This window comes from Chiloscyllium punctatum, chromosome 19 (genome assembly GCF_047496795.1).
Source record: "Chiloscyllium punctatum isolate Juve2018m chromosome 19, sChiPun1.3, whole genome shotgun sequence".
Lineage (NCBI taxonomy): Eukaryota > Metazoa > Chordata > Chondrichthyes > Orectolobiformes > Hemiscylliidae > Chiloscyllium > Chiloscyllium punctatum.
The window spans coordinates 80409304-80427036 of NC_092757.1; the positions used below are offsets into that span (position 1 = coordinate 80409304).

At 41.3% G+C, this 17733-nt stretch overlaps 1 protein-coding gene across 4 annotated transcripts in view; it reads left to right on the top strand.

Annotated features, from left to right (window-relative positions):
- The window catches only part of LOC140491516 (vascular endothelial zinc finger 1-like), a 48243-nt gene that overhangs the window by 6879 nt on the left and 23631 nt on the right, over positions 1-17733 (top strand). For all 4 annotated transcript variants that reach the window (XM_072589807.1, XM_072589810.1, XM_072589811.1 and 1 more), the window contains exons 2-3: positions 13594-14267; positions 15707-15770. In XM_072589807.1, the coding sequence (XP_072445908.1) occupies positions 13594-14267; positions 15707-15770 (738 nt within the window). The remainder of the gene's footprint in view (positions 1-13593; positions 14268-15706; positions 15771-17733) is intronic.

Here is a 17733-nt window from a genome sequence, read left to right on the forward strand (position 1 = left end):
CATCAGCTCCTACCTTCATCCACATTCTGCCATACCACCTCCCTTTCCCCTAGCCCCACCTCCCTTTCCCCATTTACCCCTCAGCCCCCTTCTCCCTGCCCGGTTCTGAAGAAGGATTATGCCCAAAGCATTGAATGACTTGCTCTTTGGATGCTGCCTGACCTGCAGTGCTTTTTCCAGTACCACACTTTATCAACTCTGACTCTCCACTACTTGCAGTCATCAGTTTCTCAAAGGTGCGAAAGTACCATGCATCAATTAATTATGTCAACCTCCTATTCAGCTGTTTAGTTTAGTTCAGGATAATACCTTCAGGTGAGTATTTAGTGCCAACTCATTAATGCTTGTTATTTCTTTTAAAGTCAGGGATGAATGAGTGATTGTGAAATTTTTTTTGCTCATCAACAATTTGTTTATACATCTAATCTTTTGGAGACCACTATGATATTTAATTGTATGCATGAAGTGCACAAATTTAAAGACTTTTTGCCCTGTATAGAATTCCCTATCCTGAAGATGTTGGGTTTTTGTTTGCTGGCTCTTAACTTTCTAGTATTATGACCAAATGATATTTCTTCATTGCCTGTTGCAAATGATACTGAGCTGTTTAATCTGTGGGTTGTGGGAGGTATTGCAACATGGGCTGAATATATTCTCACTCGTTGCCCATAATTACAGTTTTAGGTCTAATTCCTAAATAGTGGTGAGAAGGTGGCTCACTGGCGGCATGGTGGCTCAGTGGTTAGCACTACTGCCTCACAGCACCAGGGTCCCAGGTTGGATTCCAGCCTCAGGTGACAGTCTGTGTGGAGTTTGCACATTCACCCCGGGTCTGCGTGGGTTTCCTCCGGGTGCTCCGGTTTCCTCCCACAGTCCAAAGATGTGCAGGTCAGGTGAATTGGCCATGCTAAATTGCCCATAGTGTCAGGTGCATTAGTCACAGGGGAATGGTTCTGGGTGGGTTACTCCTCGGAGGGTTGGTGTGGACTTGTTGGGCCGAAGGGCCTGTTTCCACACTGTAGGGAATCTAATCTAATCTCTCTCACCCAGAAAGTGGAATTTTATTCTCATGACACCATTGAATCCAAGCCACCCGATGACATGGAGGAACAAAGAACAAAGAAAATTACAGCACAGGAACAGGCCCTTTGGCCCTTCAGACCTGCACCGATCCAGGTTCTTTATCGAAATCTGTCACCTATTTTCCAAGAATCTGTATCCCTACCCATTCATGTATCTGTCGAGATACATCTTAAATGACACTATCGTGTCTGCCTCTACCACCTCCACTGGCAACGTGTTCCAGGCACCACCACCTTCTGCATAAAGAAATCCCCATGCATATCTTCCTTAAACCTTTCCCCTCTCATCTTGAACTTGTGACCCCTAGTAATTGAGTGTCCCACTCTTGGGGGGGAAAAAACCTCTTGCTACCCACCCTGTCAAACCTCTCATGATTTTGTAGACATCAATCAGGTCCCCTCTCAACCTCCATCTTTCGAATGAAAATGTGAAGGTGTTTGGTATGCTTTCCTTTGTTGGTCAGAGTATTGAGTACAGGAGCTAGGAAGTCATGTTGCGGCTGTACAGGACATTGGTTAGACCACTGTTGGAATATTGCATGCAATTCTAGTCTCCTTCCTATCGGAAAGATGTTGTGGAACTTGAAAGGGTTCAGAAAAGATTTACAAGGATGTTGCCAGGGTTGGAGGATTTGAGCTGTAAGGAGAGGCTGAACAGGCTGGGGCTGTTTTCCCTGGAGCGTCAGAGGCTGAGGGGTGACTTTGTAGAGGTTTATAAAATCATGAGGGGCATGAGTACGATAAATAGACCAAGTCTTTTCCCTGGGGTGGGGGAGTCCAGAACTGGAGGGCATAGGTTTAGGGTGAGAGGGAAAAGATATAAAAGAAACCTAAGAGGCAACTTTTTCACGCAGCGGGTGGAACGTGTATGGAATGAGCTGCCAGAGGAAGTGGTGGAGGCTGGTACAATTGCAACATTTAAAAGGCATCTGGATGGGTATATGAATAGGAAGGGTTTGGATGGACCGGGTGCTGGCAGTTGGGACTAGATTGGGTTGGGATATCTGGTAGGCATGGACGAGTTAGACCGAAAGGTCTGTTTCCGTGCTGCACATGTCTATGACTCTATATTCTCACATCTCAGGAATCCAGACATATGAGTGTTATCTCTATTGAGTTGGAATTAAGGCCCATTTTTTGTTAAATGGGTCTGCATGTGACTTCTAGAATTAAAATTAAGTTTTGTTTGTTCTCAACTGTGGGATATTAGTGCAGGGAAAATGAAACATTTGTTTTAAATGTGAATTGGTACTATTTCAGACATGTTAAGTAGTCCCAGATTAGTGTAGCTCGATACAGTTAGATATTGAGTTAACCTATTTGTCCCAGTGAGGTCATATCTTCAAATACAAGAGCAATCCTACTCTTCTCAAGCAGAATGTTGTTCCATTTCACAAGCAGTAGACTGGGTGTCAGTTTGGAAGCTTATTCCAAGGCTTGAGCACAAAAATCAAGACTGGTTTACATATTGGACTTCTGGGCAAAATATTGAACTGCGGCCTGACTTGCCTCTTGTGTGGCCGTGAAAAATTTCATGGTCCTACAGTATTTCAAAGAAATATAGGGGAGTTCTCTGTGTCTTGGTCAACATCTGTTCCTCAAATAGCATCAACAGCAAACAGTGACAGGTTACCTGGTCATTATCACATTACTGTTGTGAGAATTTGCTGTGTGCCCCTTAGCTGCTGTGTCTCTGACAAGTGAGACTACACTTCAGAAAGTACTTTATTGCTTGTAAAGTGTTTTGGGCATCTGGTGATTACGAAAGGTGCTGCATAAATACACGTCTCACAAATGATGTTTGAAGGGAAGAAATGTTGACACTTGGGTAAGCAGGATATGAAAAAGAGGAATTTTATCCTGTGCACTTTTGAAGTACAAGGTGTAGCTTGTAGTTTAGTATGTAGGCAAATGTGGGAGCCATTTCAGAAAGACTATAGTCATGTATAAACAATAATGATGTAAATGATTCTTTAATCTGCTTTTGATTTGGCTGTTTGAGGGAGAAGTGTTAGCTGGCCTTCCTTTACAACTTCAGATATTGTCAGGGTACTTTAATCGTGCTGGAAAAGCACAGCTGGTCAGGCAGCATCCAAGGAGCAGGAGAATCAACGTTTCGAGCATAAACCCTTTATCAGGAATGTCTGTCAGAATAAACATAGAAAGCCAACCTTAGCTTTATGTTTATCTGATAAACATCACCTTCAGTAATACAGCAATCCTGAGAGCTGCACTACAGTGAAATTGGCAAAATACATTAGCAGCAACAATAACAGTTTGGTGTGTATTGCATTCACACCTAGGAACTGAACAGCTATTCACTGTAGAAATATCTAGTTTGATGATAATGTGATAAATTCCCTGATGGTTCAGTACATAACTACCAAGATGCATCAACAAAATATCTGAGGGACAGTGATTTGTCTCTGCTGATCTCAGCCTGGGCTGATCAGTAGGAACACTCTCTAGCTGGACTCGGCAGAGGGAAACATTTGCCAGCCAGTCCTGAAAACAGCTTTGTGTAGCTGTCAGTGAGAGAACATAGAACATTACAGCGCAGTACAGGCCCTTCGGCCCTCGATGTTGTGCTGACTTGTCATACCAATCTGAAGCCCATCTAACCTACACTATTCCATGTACGTCCATATGCTTGTCCAATGACAACTTATATGTTCTTAAAGTTGGCGAATCTACTACCGTTGCAGGCAAAGCATTCCATACCCTTACTACTCTGAGTAAAGAAACTACCTCTGACATCTGTCCTATCACTTCCCCCACACCCCCCAAATTTAAAGCTATGCCCCCTTGTGCTCGCCGTCACCATACTTGAAAAAAGGCTCTCCCTGTCCACCCTATCTAACCCTCTGATTATCTTTTATGTCTCTATTAAGTCACCTCTCAACCTCCTTCTCTCTAACGAAAACAGCCTCAAGTCCCTCAGCCTTTCCTTGTAAGACCTTCCCTCCATACCAGGCAACATCCCAGTAAATCTCCTCTGCACCCTTTCCAAAGCTTCCACATCCTCCTCATAATGCAGTGACCAGAAATGTACACAATACTCCAAGTGCAGCCGCACCAGAGCGTTGTACAGCTGCAGCATAACCTCATGGTTCCGGAACTCGATCCCTCTATTAATAAAAGCTAAAACACTGTAAGCCTTCTTAACAGCCCTGTCAACCTGGGTGGCAACTTTCAAGGATTGTGTACATGGATACCGAGATCTCTCTGCTCATCTATACTGCCAAGAATCTTACCATTATCCCTGTACTTTGCATTCTGGTTACTCCGACCAAAGTGAATCACCTCACACTTGTCTGCATTAAACTCAATTTGCCACCTCTTGGCCCAGTTCTGCACTTATCTATGTTTTGTCTCGACTCTGATTTCTTTGTAGTTTGGATGCCTTGCTATCTGGGTGAGGAATGACCCATTCAGGTATTGTAGCAAGAGACTGCAACAGAAGTCAGAACTTTCAGTGTAGAAGAGAAATGAAAGAAATAGCACAACTGGTATACTGTGGTTGCATATCATTGTGAAGAAGGGTCATTGGACTCAACATTAACTCTGTTTTCTCTCCATGGACACTGTCAGATCCACTGAATTTCTCCAGCAATTTGTTTTTGTGTACTGACGTTGTAGTTTGGCCTTTGGATGTAAAAACCTGTGCTTTATTCTCATAATTTAATCTGAACACTTCAACTTGCTATTCTAGATGCTTTTATTTGGACCATTATTTGGACTTTCTACATTTTTAATACGAATTCTGATGAGTTGCAGCACTTAAAGTTTGCGACTGAGCATGTCCGAGTTTTCTTCAATGTGTCTGATGTTTATTTTTGTATTTGCTGTGAAATTGACTTGGTTGCTGTAGAAAGCAGTAAAGATGTTGTGAAACTTGAAAGGGTTCAGAAAAGATTTACTAGGCTGTTGCCAGAGTTGGAGGATCTGAACTACAGGGAGCGGCTGAACAGTCTGGGGCTGTTTTCCCTGGTCCATCGGAGGCTGAGGGGTGACCTTACAGAGGTATACAAAATTATGAGGGGCATAGATAGGAGAAATAGGCAAAGTCTTTTCCCTGGGGTAGGGGAGCCCAGAACTCGAGGGCATAGGTTTAGAGTGAGAGGAGAAAGATATAAAAGAGACCTAAGGGGCAACTTTTTCACGCAGAGGGTGGTATGTGTATGGAATGAGCTGCCAGAAGATGTGGTGGAGGCTGGTACAATTGCAACATTTAAGATACATTTGGATGGGTATATGAATAGGAAGGGTTTGGAGGGATATGGGCCAGGTGCTGGCAGGTGGGACTAGATTGGGTTGGGATACCTGATTGGCATGGACAGGTTGGACCAAAGGGTCTGTTTCCATGCTGTACATTTCTATGACTACAACTCTACATACTGTAGTTTTGGGCATTACAAGTTGTCAAGATACTCTCAAACAAGGAATACCTATACATTGGCTGACCAGTTTGTTGACCTGAAGCACATCAAAAACAGAAATTCCTGGACAAACTCAGCAAGAAGATCTTTGTTGTTCGCCTTATCCATTGGCCCTCATGATTTTTATAAACCTCTATAAGATCACCCCTCAACCTCCAGCGCTCTAATGAAAAAGGTCCCAGCCGATCCAGTCTCTCCTCAAAACTCAAACCATCCAGTCCCAGTAATATCCTTGTCAATCTTTTCTGCACCCACTCTAATAATATCCTTTCAGGATGATCAGAATAATGCACAGTACTCCAAAAGTGGCTTCACAAACATCCTGTGCAACTGCAACATGATGTTCCAACTCCTATTTTAAGTGCTCTTAGCAATGAAGGCAAACATGCCAAATGCCTCCTTAACTGCTCTGTCTACTTGTGATGTGACTTTCAATGAACCATGACCCCTGAACCCCTAGATCTCTGTTCTACCAAACTCCCCAGGCCCCACCATTAACTGTTAAGCGCTGCCCTTGTTTGCCTAACTAAAATACAACACCTCATATTTATCTAAATTAAACTCAATTTGCCACTTCCCAGCCCAATTGGTTAAGATCGCTTTGTGGTTTTAGATAACCTTCCTTACTGTCTACAACACCACAAATTTTGGTGTCATCCACAAATTTGCTCACCATGCCTACTATATTCTCATTCAAATCCTTCATATAATGCCAAATAACAGTGAACCTAGCACCAATCCCTGTGGAATGACTCTGGTCACATGCCTCCAGTCGAAAAAAACAGCCCTCCACCGCTACCTTCTGTCTCCTATCATCAAGCCAATTTGTATCCAGTTGGCAACCAAAGGGTCTATTTCCATGCTGTATAACTCTATGACTTAGTCTGGCAACATCTGTAGAGAGAAAAGAGTTAACATTTCAAGTCATTTGGTCTTTCTTCAGATCTTTTAGCAATTAAGAAAATGTGGTCTTTATGCTGCTGATGATGATGGAGTGAGGAAGGAATGGGTATGGAGTAAGCAGGTAAGTGGAGATGGATCCTGGAGAAGAGAGGGAATAAAAATTAGGCAGAGAAAGAATTGTTGATGCTAAACTGGAGAAGCTGGCTAGGTGACTGTATACGTTAGAATTTATTTGGTTCAGATGTGTTGAAAGAAATTCTTGATTTTTCCTTGATTGGCTTTGATATTTTTTGAAATTTATAATTTTATTTGTGTTCAGTTTGTACAGTTTTAACATTTCTGAATTCTCTAGCCTAGCCCTGGCTTAATTTTGCTACGTAATGTTTATTGTTTGGTCTGAAACTCTGTCCAATTAACTATCCTTTTGAGAGGATCATTTTTTTGTTCACTGGATTTTCTAGGGAAGATCGAACATATTTGGGCAGCTGAATGTTGTGTTAGGCAGGGGAATGAACAGTATTTTGATATCAGAAATGCAAACTATGCAAAATCCACACACACTTAGCAATGCTAGTAAACAGGAAACTACTGGTCTCCAGCACAAAAGTCTTTTTAGATGGATATCCCAGTGTAACGTCAGCTTTCCAACTCTTTGGCATTGTCATTATATATAAGTACTGGCTGTTTACCCTGTTAATGTACTTTTGTTATGACAAGTTCACTGACTAACTTGTGTGCAGATTGTTGAAAAACTCACATATTCTCTTGATTCCTCCTGCTGTTGTTATGAAAAATAGTTAGTTGTCATATTGAAAGTTCTTGCACACAGGTTAAAACTACTTCATTGCATAACTGCAGGAGAATTATGTCAGGTTGCTTCTCTCAGCCCCAGGCTTCGGCAATGCTGTAATGGAGCACTTTAAATTGCTTAGAATATCTTGGCGCAAGTCAGAAACCTGCATTCCTCACTTGTGATTACAGGACATTAATCTGCTCAAACAGCTTGTATTTTTCGTAAGAGTAACAGCTACAAAACTTAATTATGTTATGACCAAGCAAGATTCTTTAAATAAAAAAAATAGCTGGAGTAATTCAGCAGATCTATGGAGAAGAAGCAGAATTCTGGTTCAGTGACCCTTCAAAACTTCTGAAGGTGTGGCATTTTCATGGTCAAAATTATACTTTGTTTGCTTCATTCTATTAATGTTGTCTAGTAACATGAAGCATCTACTAGTCTTTTCTGCATACAGGCAGATGTGTTTGTTTTGGACTTCCACAAGGTATTTGACAAACCTCACAAAGGTTAAGTTATAAGACAAGAGTCCACAGTGTTGGCGAAAGTATATTGGCATGGACAGAGAATTGGTTTGTGCGCAGGAAACAGCGAGTGGGGTAAGAAATTCTTTTTCAGGTTGGTGATCCATGAACAGTGGGGTTCCACAGGAGCTAATGCTAGGATTGTGATAGTTTACAATATATATAAATGACTTGAAGGAAGGAAGTGAACGTACTGTAGCCAAGTTTGTGCACAACATTAAAATAGATAGAAAGGCAGGCTGGAGAGGGATACAAACAGTTTACAGAGAGGTATTGATAGATTAAGTAAATGGGCAAAATGTTGACAATGGGGTATAATGTGGGATAATGTGAAGTTGTTCTTTTTGGAAGGGAGATCTAAAGAACAGAATACTATTAAAATTGAAAACAACTGCAGAAAGCTGCAACACAAAGGACATGGGGTACTTACACATGAAATAGAGAGAACGAGTGTTAAGTTTTTTTTCTTGAGAGATTCTTACAGACTTGATGCTACTGCAATTCACTAACTTCTGTGAACAACGACCAAATTTTATTAAGCCAATACGATACAAACCTTGGAGAAACTCTTAACACTCTTTACTATGCTTGCAAAGCATGTCGAGAGGTCTCTCTGAAAAAAGGAAACATACAAAATCTTTACCTCACAGCCAGTGATGCCCACAAGACAACCCCCAGTCACGTGCCGCTCAAGACACAATGCAGTGACCATATCATTTCCAGAAACAGTATAATGTAACTCATCCCTTAATGGTCAAATCCATTGTGAATCGTTTTGTTTAACTACAGGGAGTAGTCAAAATTGCAACCATAATGTTCTTATTAATTTCTGAATAGGGGATGAAACTGTAAGTATTTGGAGATGACAATGTAAATTGGCTTCTGAATAATAGGAAATTGCCATGCAAATGGCAAGGGATGGGAATGTAAATTCCTTACAGTTTATCTGTAAAACCAAGACATCCCACCTTAGCCTCAGGATATTCAATTTTCTGCAGGTCAGCAGAGATAATTAACCCTTTAATATCTCACTAGGGCACGAGTTCTACAGGTAATCAGAAGGCAAATGCAATGTTGGCTCTTATTTAAAGGAGTTTGGAGAATAGGAATGGAACATAGAACATTACAGCACAGTACAGGCCCTTTGGCCCTCGATGTTGTGCCGACCTGTGGAACCAATCTGAAGCCCACCTAATTTATACTATTCCATTCTCGTCCATATACTTATCCAATGACCATTTAAATGTCCTTAAAGTTGGTGAGTCTACTACTGTTGCAGGCAGTGCATTCTGTGCCCCTACTACTCTGAGTAAACAAACTACTTCTGACATCTGACCTATATCTATCATCCCTGAATTTAAAGCTATGTCCCCTCGTGCTAGCTATCGTCGACCAAGGTAAAAGGCTCTCACTGTCCAATCTATCTAACCCTCTGATTATCTTTTATGCCTTAATAAAGTCACCTCTCAACCACCTTCTCTCTAATGAAAACAGCCTCAAGTCCCTCAGCCTTTCCTCATAAGACCTTCCCTCCATACCAGGCAACATCCTAGTAATTCTCCTGTGTACCCTTTCCAAAGCTTCCACCCTTCCTATAATGTGGGGATCAGAACAATATACAATATTCTTAATGTGGCCACACCAGAATTTTGTACAGTTGCAACATGAGCTCAGGGTTCCGAAACTCAATCCCTCTGCTAAAATAAGATAACACTCCATATGCCTTCTTGACAACCTTATCAACTTGGGTGGTAACTTTCAAGGATCTATGCACCTGGACTCGTGTGTCTGCTCATCTACACTACCAAGAATCTTAGCATTAGCCCAGTACTCTGCATTCCTGTTACTCCTTCCAAAGTGAATCACCTCACTTTTCCGCATTAAACTCCGCATTTGCCACCTCTCATCCCAGCTCTGCAGCTTATCTATGTCTCTCTGTAACCTACAATATTGTTTGTCACTAGCTACAACTCTACCAACCTTCGTGTCATCCGCAAATTTACCACCCCATCCTTCTGTACCCTCGTCCAGGTCATTTATCCAAATGACAAACGACAGTAGACCCAAAACCGGGAAGTCGTACTGCCAACTGTACTGCTGAGACCACATCTGGAGTGCTGTGAACAGTTTTTTTGCAGTGGTCTCCTTATTTAAGGAAAGGTATGATTTTGTTGGAGTCAAGACTAAAGTGGTGCTGGAAAAGCGCAGCAGGTGAGGAGCATCCGAGGAGCAAGAAAATGAGACCTCATTCCTGATTAAAGGCTTTTGCCTGAAACATCTATTTCCCTGCTCCTTGGATGCTGCCTGACCTGTGCTTTTCCAGCACCACTCTAACCTTGACTCTAACCTCCAGCATCTGCAGTACCCACTTCTAACTATCATTTTGTTGGAGGCAGTTCAGAGAAGGTTCACTGGGATGCTGTCTGGCTTGGAGGGATTGTCTTATGAGCAAAGGCTAAACAGGTTGGGGCTGTAATTGCTGGAGTTTTGAAGAATGAGACGTGATCTCATGTAGGATGTATAGTAACATATAAGATTCTTAAGGGACTTGACAAGGTAAATGCTGAGAAGATGTTTCCCCCTCATAGGAGAATCTAGCTCCAGACAGCATTTCCTCAGAATAAAGGGATGCCAATTTCTGGGAGTCTTGGAACTCCTTGCCACAGAGAGCTGTGGAGGCGCAGTCCTTGTGTATATTTCAGACTGAAGTAGTTTCTTGATCAGTCAAGGAACCAAAGGTTGCGTGGAAAGGCCAGGAAAGTGGACATAAAGAATGTCGGATCAGCCATGTTTCTATTGAGCGGCCTACTCCTGCTCCAGTTTCTTCGACAATGGTTTTATGGTCAGCCTTCAAACTCTCATCAAAATAAAAACTGTTTCTGGAGTGCGTTTCCACAAGTGCTGGCAACTAATTGTACCGTATTTGAGTATTTTTACCCCCTCTATTAGCTTAGATAATGTGAGCCAAGCTGTTAATGGGTGCAATATAGTAACACCAGTTGTTAGATCATAAGATACAAGGAGAAGGAACAGACCATATAGTTCCTTGAGCCTACCCTGCCATTGATTAAGGTCATGGCTGATCTGATAGTGGTCTTCACTCTATATTCCTGCCTCAAATCTCTCCCCAACCCTCATAGGTCAGAAATGTGTCTTAACACAAGCCTGGATATATAAAAAGGGAAGAGATTTCCAAACACCAATGATGCTGAACAAAGAAATTCCTCCTCATCACTGTCCCAAATTGGAAATGCTTTATTATAAATAATGCCCCCTAGTCCTGGATATCTGCCACAAGGGGAAATAACCCCTCAGAATTTGTCATGTCAAACCCATCAATCTTGTTTTGTTCTTGCATACCATGTGTACCTTGTATCATAATAATGAGCTATGTTCATGGCTCCTAACAAATCTGCAGCCCAATGATCCTGAAAACATTGTAGCACCGTAACAGGGACTGAACAAGTGTCTACTGATAAAAGTGTCAATCTCATTGAGTAACATTCTTCTATTTTCTGTAAAAAGAGCTGATGTTGTTGCAACAGATTCTATGACACTTGAGCAGAACTTGCATAAAAGGGCAATTATGGATTGCCAAAAATGTTGACCATGTCAACATCCCTCACATCAGGAACAATTGATTTAAAAACTCCTGCAACACTGCCATTTCAATTATTAATAAAATATTATTTGAATACTTATACTTTGATTTTGGTTGCAGCTACATAACATTTTCATTCTGATTGTATTTTGTCAACATTCAATGATTGTAAGTCACTTCACTTGCTTAAAAGGTTCATGTTGGATCTCACTGCAGAAAATAGTCATTGCAGGTGGGAAGTGAACACATTGAAACAATTTTTAATGGTGTGAGTCCCTCTGTTCCCCACAGTCTACTTTTATCATCTTTTGCTTTTCTGCCTACAGTGGTAAGTGATGTTGGTCGTGTAATAGTTTGACATGGCTGATGATTCTGTAAGAACAACCAGCACCTTTTCTTATTATGTTATGGGTGGCCTTTATACAGCATACTGTCATCAACCTCCAACGTACACATTTTGTCGTAAATAACGATTAGCAATTTACTGGCCTCCAGAAAGATCCGTCATATAGATCTGCAGTGGTACATTGTGATGGAAGCGACCTAGAGAGTCATCAACATCAAATTTCATGGCTTTAGTTCTGTCAAGATTAAGGAAGTTGAGAGTGTGGTGCTGGAAAAGGACAGCAGGTCAGGTAGCATCCGAGGAGCAGGAGAATCGACGATTTGGGCAAAAGCCCTATATCGGGGAAGCTTCCTGCCGTATCCCCCTCCCCTTCCCAATCCAAGTTGGAAATTATTTGCTCAAATCGCTGAACAAAGCATGAGTAGAAACTGTACTCTACTGGGATACCTCCGTGTTTACCACAAGGAATAGCTGTAAAAAGCAACCATTAACAAGGTAGTGAAGGACATTGCTGCCAGTCTGATGCAGGGCTAGCCATGAGGGAACCAACACCAGGAAGTAGCGAGTTGCTTTATTCTTAGCCTTTAAAGACCCATTATATCCACATTATTATTGGTGAATATGACTCCCACACAGTTGTTGAGGACAAAATTCTCATCTTCGCTCTGAGAGCACTCTATATTTTGGCACTGAATGATTATTTTAAGCTATGCCATAGTTCTGTTGCAGCCTCCAAATATCTTGTTCAAGTATCCATACTAAGTATATTCTGGTGATAATTTACGGTCTGAAACCAAATGTTAGGAACTCTGAATATGCTCCAAAACATAATCTGCTGCTCTGACAGTCAATTAGAAAAAAAATTTAAACTCCTTGTTCGAGCTTCAAGGTGAAGATGCCCATGTTCCTCAGCTAAGGTGTTTGGTGGGGTTCTTTTGGATGCATAAGTGTCTGCTAACATTGATCTACACTCAGAATTGAGCATAGTCTCAGAATTAAGGGGCACCAATTTAATATTGAGGTGTGAAGGAATTTCTTCTGAGGGCTGAATGCCTTTGGACTGCTTTGCCGCAGAGAGCTTGGGGGCAGAATCCTTGTGTATATTTAAGGCTGAGACATATTCCTGATCAGTCGGGGAATCAACGATGAAGGAAAAAGGGCAAAAAAGTGATTTGAGGAATGTCAGATCAGCCATGATTCTATTGAATGATGGGGCAGTTCAAGGGGGTGAATGGCCCACTCCTGTTCCTATTCCTTATGGAAGGTTCTATTGAATTTTTAAAACTATTTAAGTTAGAAAATTGTTTTGGGCTGTGAGTATCAAGCCATAAAATACAAATAACTGCAGTATTAAACTGTGAACCCTCTGTTGATTTCATTTGATAGAAAAGATTTTGACAGAATTAAATTCAGTACCCTGGTCAACATTAATTCCTTAACCTGCAGCAGATGGACTTGTTTTAGTTTTATTTCATTGTTTGAAAACTTGCTGTGGACAAATTGACTCTATATTGTTTCCCTACAGATTCTTGATGATACTTCAAAAGAACTTCATTGGTATACTGTGTTAAGTACAGCCTGAAGAAGCAAGACATTACATTAGGAAATGAATAAACTTGTATCAGTGTACGTCAAAACTGACAGCATTCCATTGAGCTTTTATCAATAATTACAGGTTTAGGTATCCCAAATCCATAGGAACAGGTATTTTCCTTAGTGTAATCATTCATCTGAAAATACTGGAGGGCACTTAAAGTGGGGAAAATTCAAAGCTGTTAGCAATTGTGGAACCAACATAAGAGAGTTTGACCATAGAGTGTTGATCTCTCAGCCTGGGAAGTAGTTGAGTTTTCATGTACAATAAAGATTTATGATGACGTTTGGCTAATTTTCACTGTTTTATAGGCAGCTGATATCTCTCAACAGCAGCACCAGCAGCATGTGCAGAACACCCTTCTGCCGATATTGCATTCAGCGACTGAGCCACGTGAGCAAGCGCCGATAACAACTCTGCCTCAGGCTCCAAAAACCCCTGACCCCAAAGAAATACCCAAACCTACAGTAGAGAAGAAGGAGAAGACCAGAACACCTGTGATTTGCAGTTACTGCAGCAAGGCTTTTAGAGACAGTTATCACCTCCGACGACACGAATCATGCCACACTGGAATCAAATTGGTGTCAAGGCCCAAGAAAGTGCCAACCATGGTGTCACTGATGTCGTCAGCGCCTGTTGTTGGTGCCACTACAACGTTAGTGTCAACTGTCGCAGGGATGCTGACTTCAACTGATGCTTCCACCTCCACTGTCACCAGCAGCACCACCTCGAGTGTAACGACCAGCAAGAACGCCAATAGACGAGTGAAAAAGAATCACGGCTGCGAACTGTGCGGAAAAGCATTTCGTGATGTTTACCACCTTAACCGGCACAAACTTTCCCACTCAGATGAGAAACCATTTGAGTGTCCCGTTTGCCAGCAACGCTTCAAGAGGAAGGACCGTATGAGTTATCATGTGCGCTCACATGAAGGCGGCATTAACAAACCATACATCTGCAGCCTTTGTGGAAAAGGATTCTCCAGGTAAATTTAAACAAGGTTTGGAAAATGTTGAGAAGGTGTAAGTAGAAAAGAGAACAAATATGTGTGGGGTATTAGAATGAGGAAAATGAACAAACCTTTTTGTTCATATAGTTGATAATTTTGCTTTAAGGGAATTGTTCTAGCTGTTGTTAATGACATTCTAATATGGATACACAATGTAAGCTAAACAGAAACGGCCTCCTTCAATTGTTCAATTGCTCACTTCATTTTGAAAATTGTGCTTTTCGCTGTTCTTGTTGGTTTTTTAAGAATTGATATTGTGAAAACAATATTTTGACTGTAAGCTTTGGAAATTTGACATGTAGTTCACTGCCAACAACATAATTTCTCTAATTGTTTTAATTTTTAGCTGACTTCCATAGATATTAGAGTAAATAGATTTTCAGAATCAAATCCTGAATGCTTGTTACTTTGAAACAAGTGTATCCAGCTAATGCAAAAATAAATCACTTGCATCAAAAATCAACATTGGCTTTCATTGTGGTATTTGAAAGCAAGAATGGTGACTGTGCATTCACTGTGATTGCAGTCTTATGCCATCACTTAATCCCACTGTTTTATTTAATTCGTAGCTACTCTAGATTGTAACATCAGAGGATTGCTTTTGCTCCAGGGTTGTTCAGTGTAGATTTTCTTCTGTACATAAACCATGCCTCAGTTGAATATGAGAATAATAGCTGATTATTGGACTGCTCTTTTCTCCACAAGAAATTTTGTGCCTCTGGCTGCAAAATAGATGCATAGTTCAGAGTAATGTTCCTGCTGTGTGTGCAGCCAGAGCAGGGACTGACTACCTATGCAGGTTGGAGGGTGCTGTCTAAGCTATAGCTCTAGTGTCCCTTGGAGTCCAAGATTCGATCCCTGACTATTCAACCCTGCGTTCAGTTTTGTTTGCACCCATGTTCCTTGCATTTCTTTGTACCATTTGAATTTTATGAACCATGCTACTTTCACAATGGTTGTTTTCAGTAGGTCACATTAATAAACATTTACTTGTGGTACCTTGATGCAAATTGATAGGAAAATAAGTGTACACTTGATAAGGTTACCAAGGATTCTTGGAATGTGGTCAATAGCATTCTGCCAATTGGGCAGCATTGCCTGTGTTTAATCATTTAACTTCTACCTTTGTCTATATGGGTGTTGATCAGAATTTTTGGGCAATAATCTGAAGGTGAATCATTGACTGACATTCCTCCTTTTCCAGAGGAACTGAGGCCAATTATAGCAACCCTATAATGCTGTTCTGACTGAAATCTGCTAACAGTGCAGGCTGATGGTTTGGAATTTTCTGGGTTGTGTCCCAGATTGTCCTCCCTGATTCATTATACTTATGGAGCCAGCAAGGAGTTATTGTACTAATAAAGAAAACACTACTTCTGTTTCAATCTAACCCATGACCTTTCTTTCCACTCCAGGCCTGATCATCTGAGCTGTCATGTCAAGCATGTTCATTCCACAGAGAGACCCTTCAAATGCCAAGTAACTTTCTATTTTTCTGTTTTAAAGCCAGTTAAGGGGTGATGTTCACATGGAGTATGGTTCAAAGTTTGTTGTTTTCAAAAATGTCAAGATTTCTGAAACACTTTATGTAATTTTCTTCCTGGGTACATCTATTGTGCTTATTGGAAGAGGATGGAGTGGTCCTTTGCCAAGTGCTGCCAGTGTAGCTCCTCCTGTGACCTGACAGTGTTTTTGAGGTGTGCAGGAAATGTTCACCTGATGGTAAAAGCAGAGTACTACAGAAACTGGAGATCAGGGGAAAAAAAAACAATTGTTGGGGGAACTGTCTGGCAGCATCTGTGGAAAGCAAGAATTGGGATTGAAGCCGATATGATTGCTTCGGAACGGAAAGACGGAAAGATATTTTTGGTCTTTGTTCCACTTAATCCATTCCCGCCCCCCGGGGCAGTGGTGGGGAGGGGGGTGGATATAAAGAGACTAAACAAACATGTGACTCACAATTGCAGTGGTGATGTATTTGGTGAAGCAATCTTGAGTTTCAAATTGGGAGGAGAATAAACAACTGAATGTTATTGTGAATTTGTAGGTAAGTGATATTTTGTGAATTAGTTTTCCCTCTGATTCTGAAGCCCTAAAGAGTTTTTTTGAGGTGAAGTTGATTTGAGAAAGGAGAGAAAATGGATTGTTGTGAACATGTTTGACCAGTTTAAATTGCGTAAAGGAGAAAGGTAAGAATGTATGTTCGTGTAAGAAAAACCAACGAATAGTGTTAAGCACTCTGCTACCCAATAAGGTCAGAATATTTTTGCATGGATTATTTTTTATACTTGCAGTTCTGTTCTATGTCTAGTCTACTATTGCACAGTTTATATTAGTTTCCATATAGTTGAGAGAGCGACTCAGTTGGCAATAGTTCTTAGAACGTCAGTGTGTGACCTGAAAAGTCATAATTTCTGCTTTGAATGGCTTTGTCCTTGACTAGCTTGCAATTTCCTTTGATTGCCGTCAAAGATGGAAACAACAACTCCTCCATAACCTTTAAAATTAGAACCATGCTGTTCAGGAATGATGTCAGAAAGTTTATCTTCACTCTCATAGGAATCTGTTGAGGCTAAGTCAATTGAAACTTCCTAACCTGAGATTTAAATTGTGGCTCAGTATGGATAAAACCTAAAATAAAACAAGAGCAAATTTGCCCATTAATGTTAGACTGGTTAGGAAGTTTGGATTACATAGGATTCAGCCAACTGGATGCAAAATTGGCTTGAAGGTAGGAGACAGAGGCTAGTTGCAGAGGGTTACTTTTCAGACTGGAGGCCTGTGACCAGTGATAATGCCACAAGATTCTGTGCTAGGTCCACTGCTTCTCATTTATGTAAATGAGTTGAATGTGAATATAGGAGGTATGGTTCATAAGTTTGTAGATGACACCAAAATAGGCAGTGTAGTGGACAGTGAAGAAGACTATCCCAGAGTACAATGCAACCTTGATCAGATGGGCCAGTGGGCCAAGGAGTGGCAGATTGGGTTTAATTTTAGATAGATAAGTCAAACCGGAGTGACACAGTGGCTCGATGGTTAGCAGCACCAGGGACCCAGGTTCAATTCCCACCTCGGGCGACTGTCTGTGTGGAGTTTGCACATTCTCCTTGTCTCTGCGTGGGTTTTCTCTGGGTGCTCTGGTTTCCTTCACAATCCAAAGATGTGCAGGTCAGGTAAATTGGCCATGCTAAATTTCCCATAGTGTTAGGTACATTGGTCAGGGTTACATATAGGGTTAGGGGAATGGGTCTGGATGGGTTGCTTTTCAGGGGGTCCATGTGGATTTGTTGGGCCAAATAGCCTGTTTCCAAACTGTATGGAATCTAATCTAATCTAAAGGACAGGACCTGTGCAGTTAATGGTAGGGCCCTGGGATGTGTTGCTGTACAGAGAAACTTATGGGTGCAAGGGTCACGGGTAGACAGGGTGGAGAAGAAGG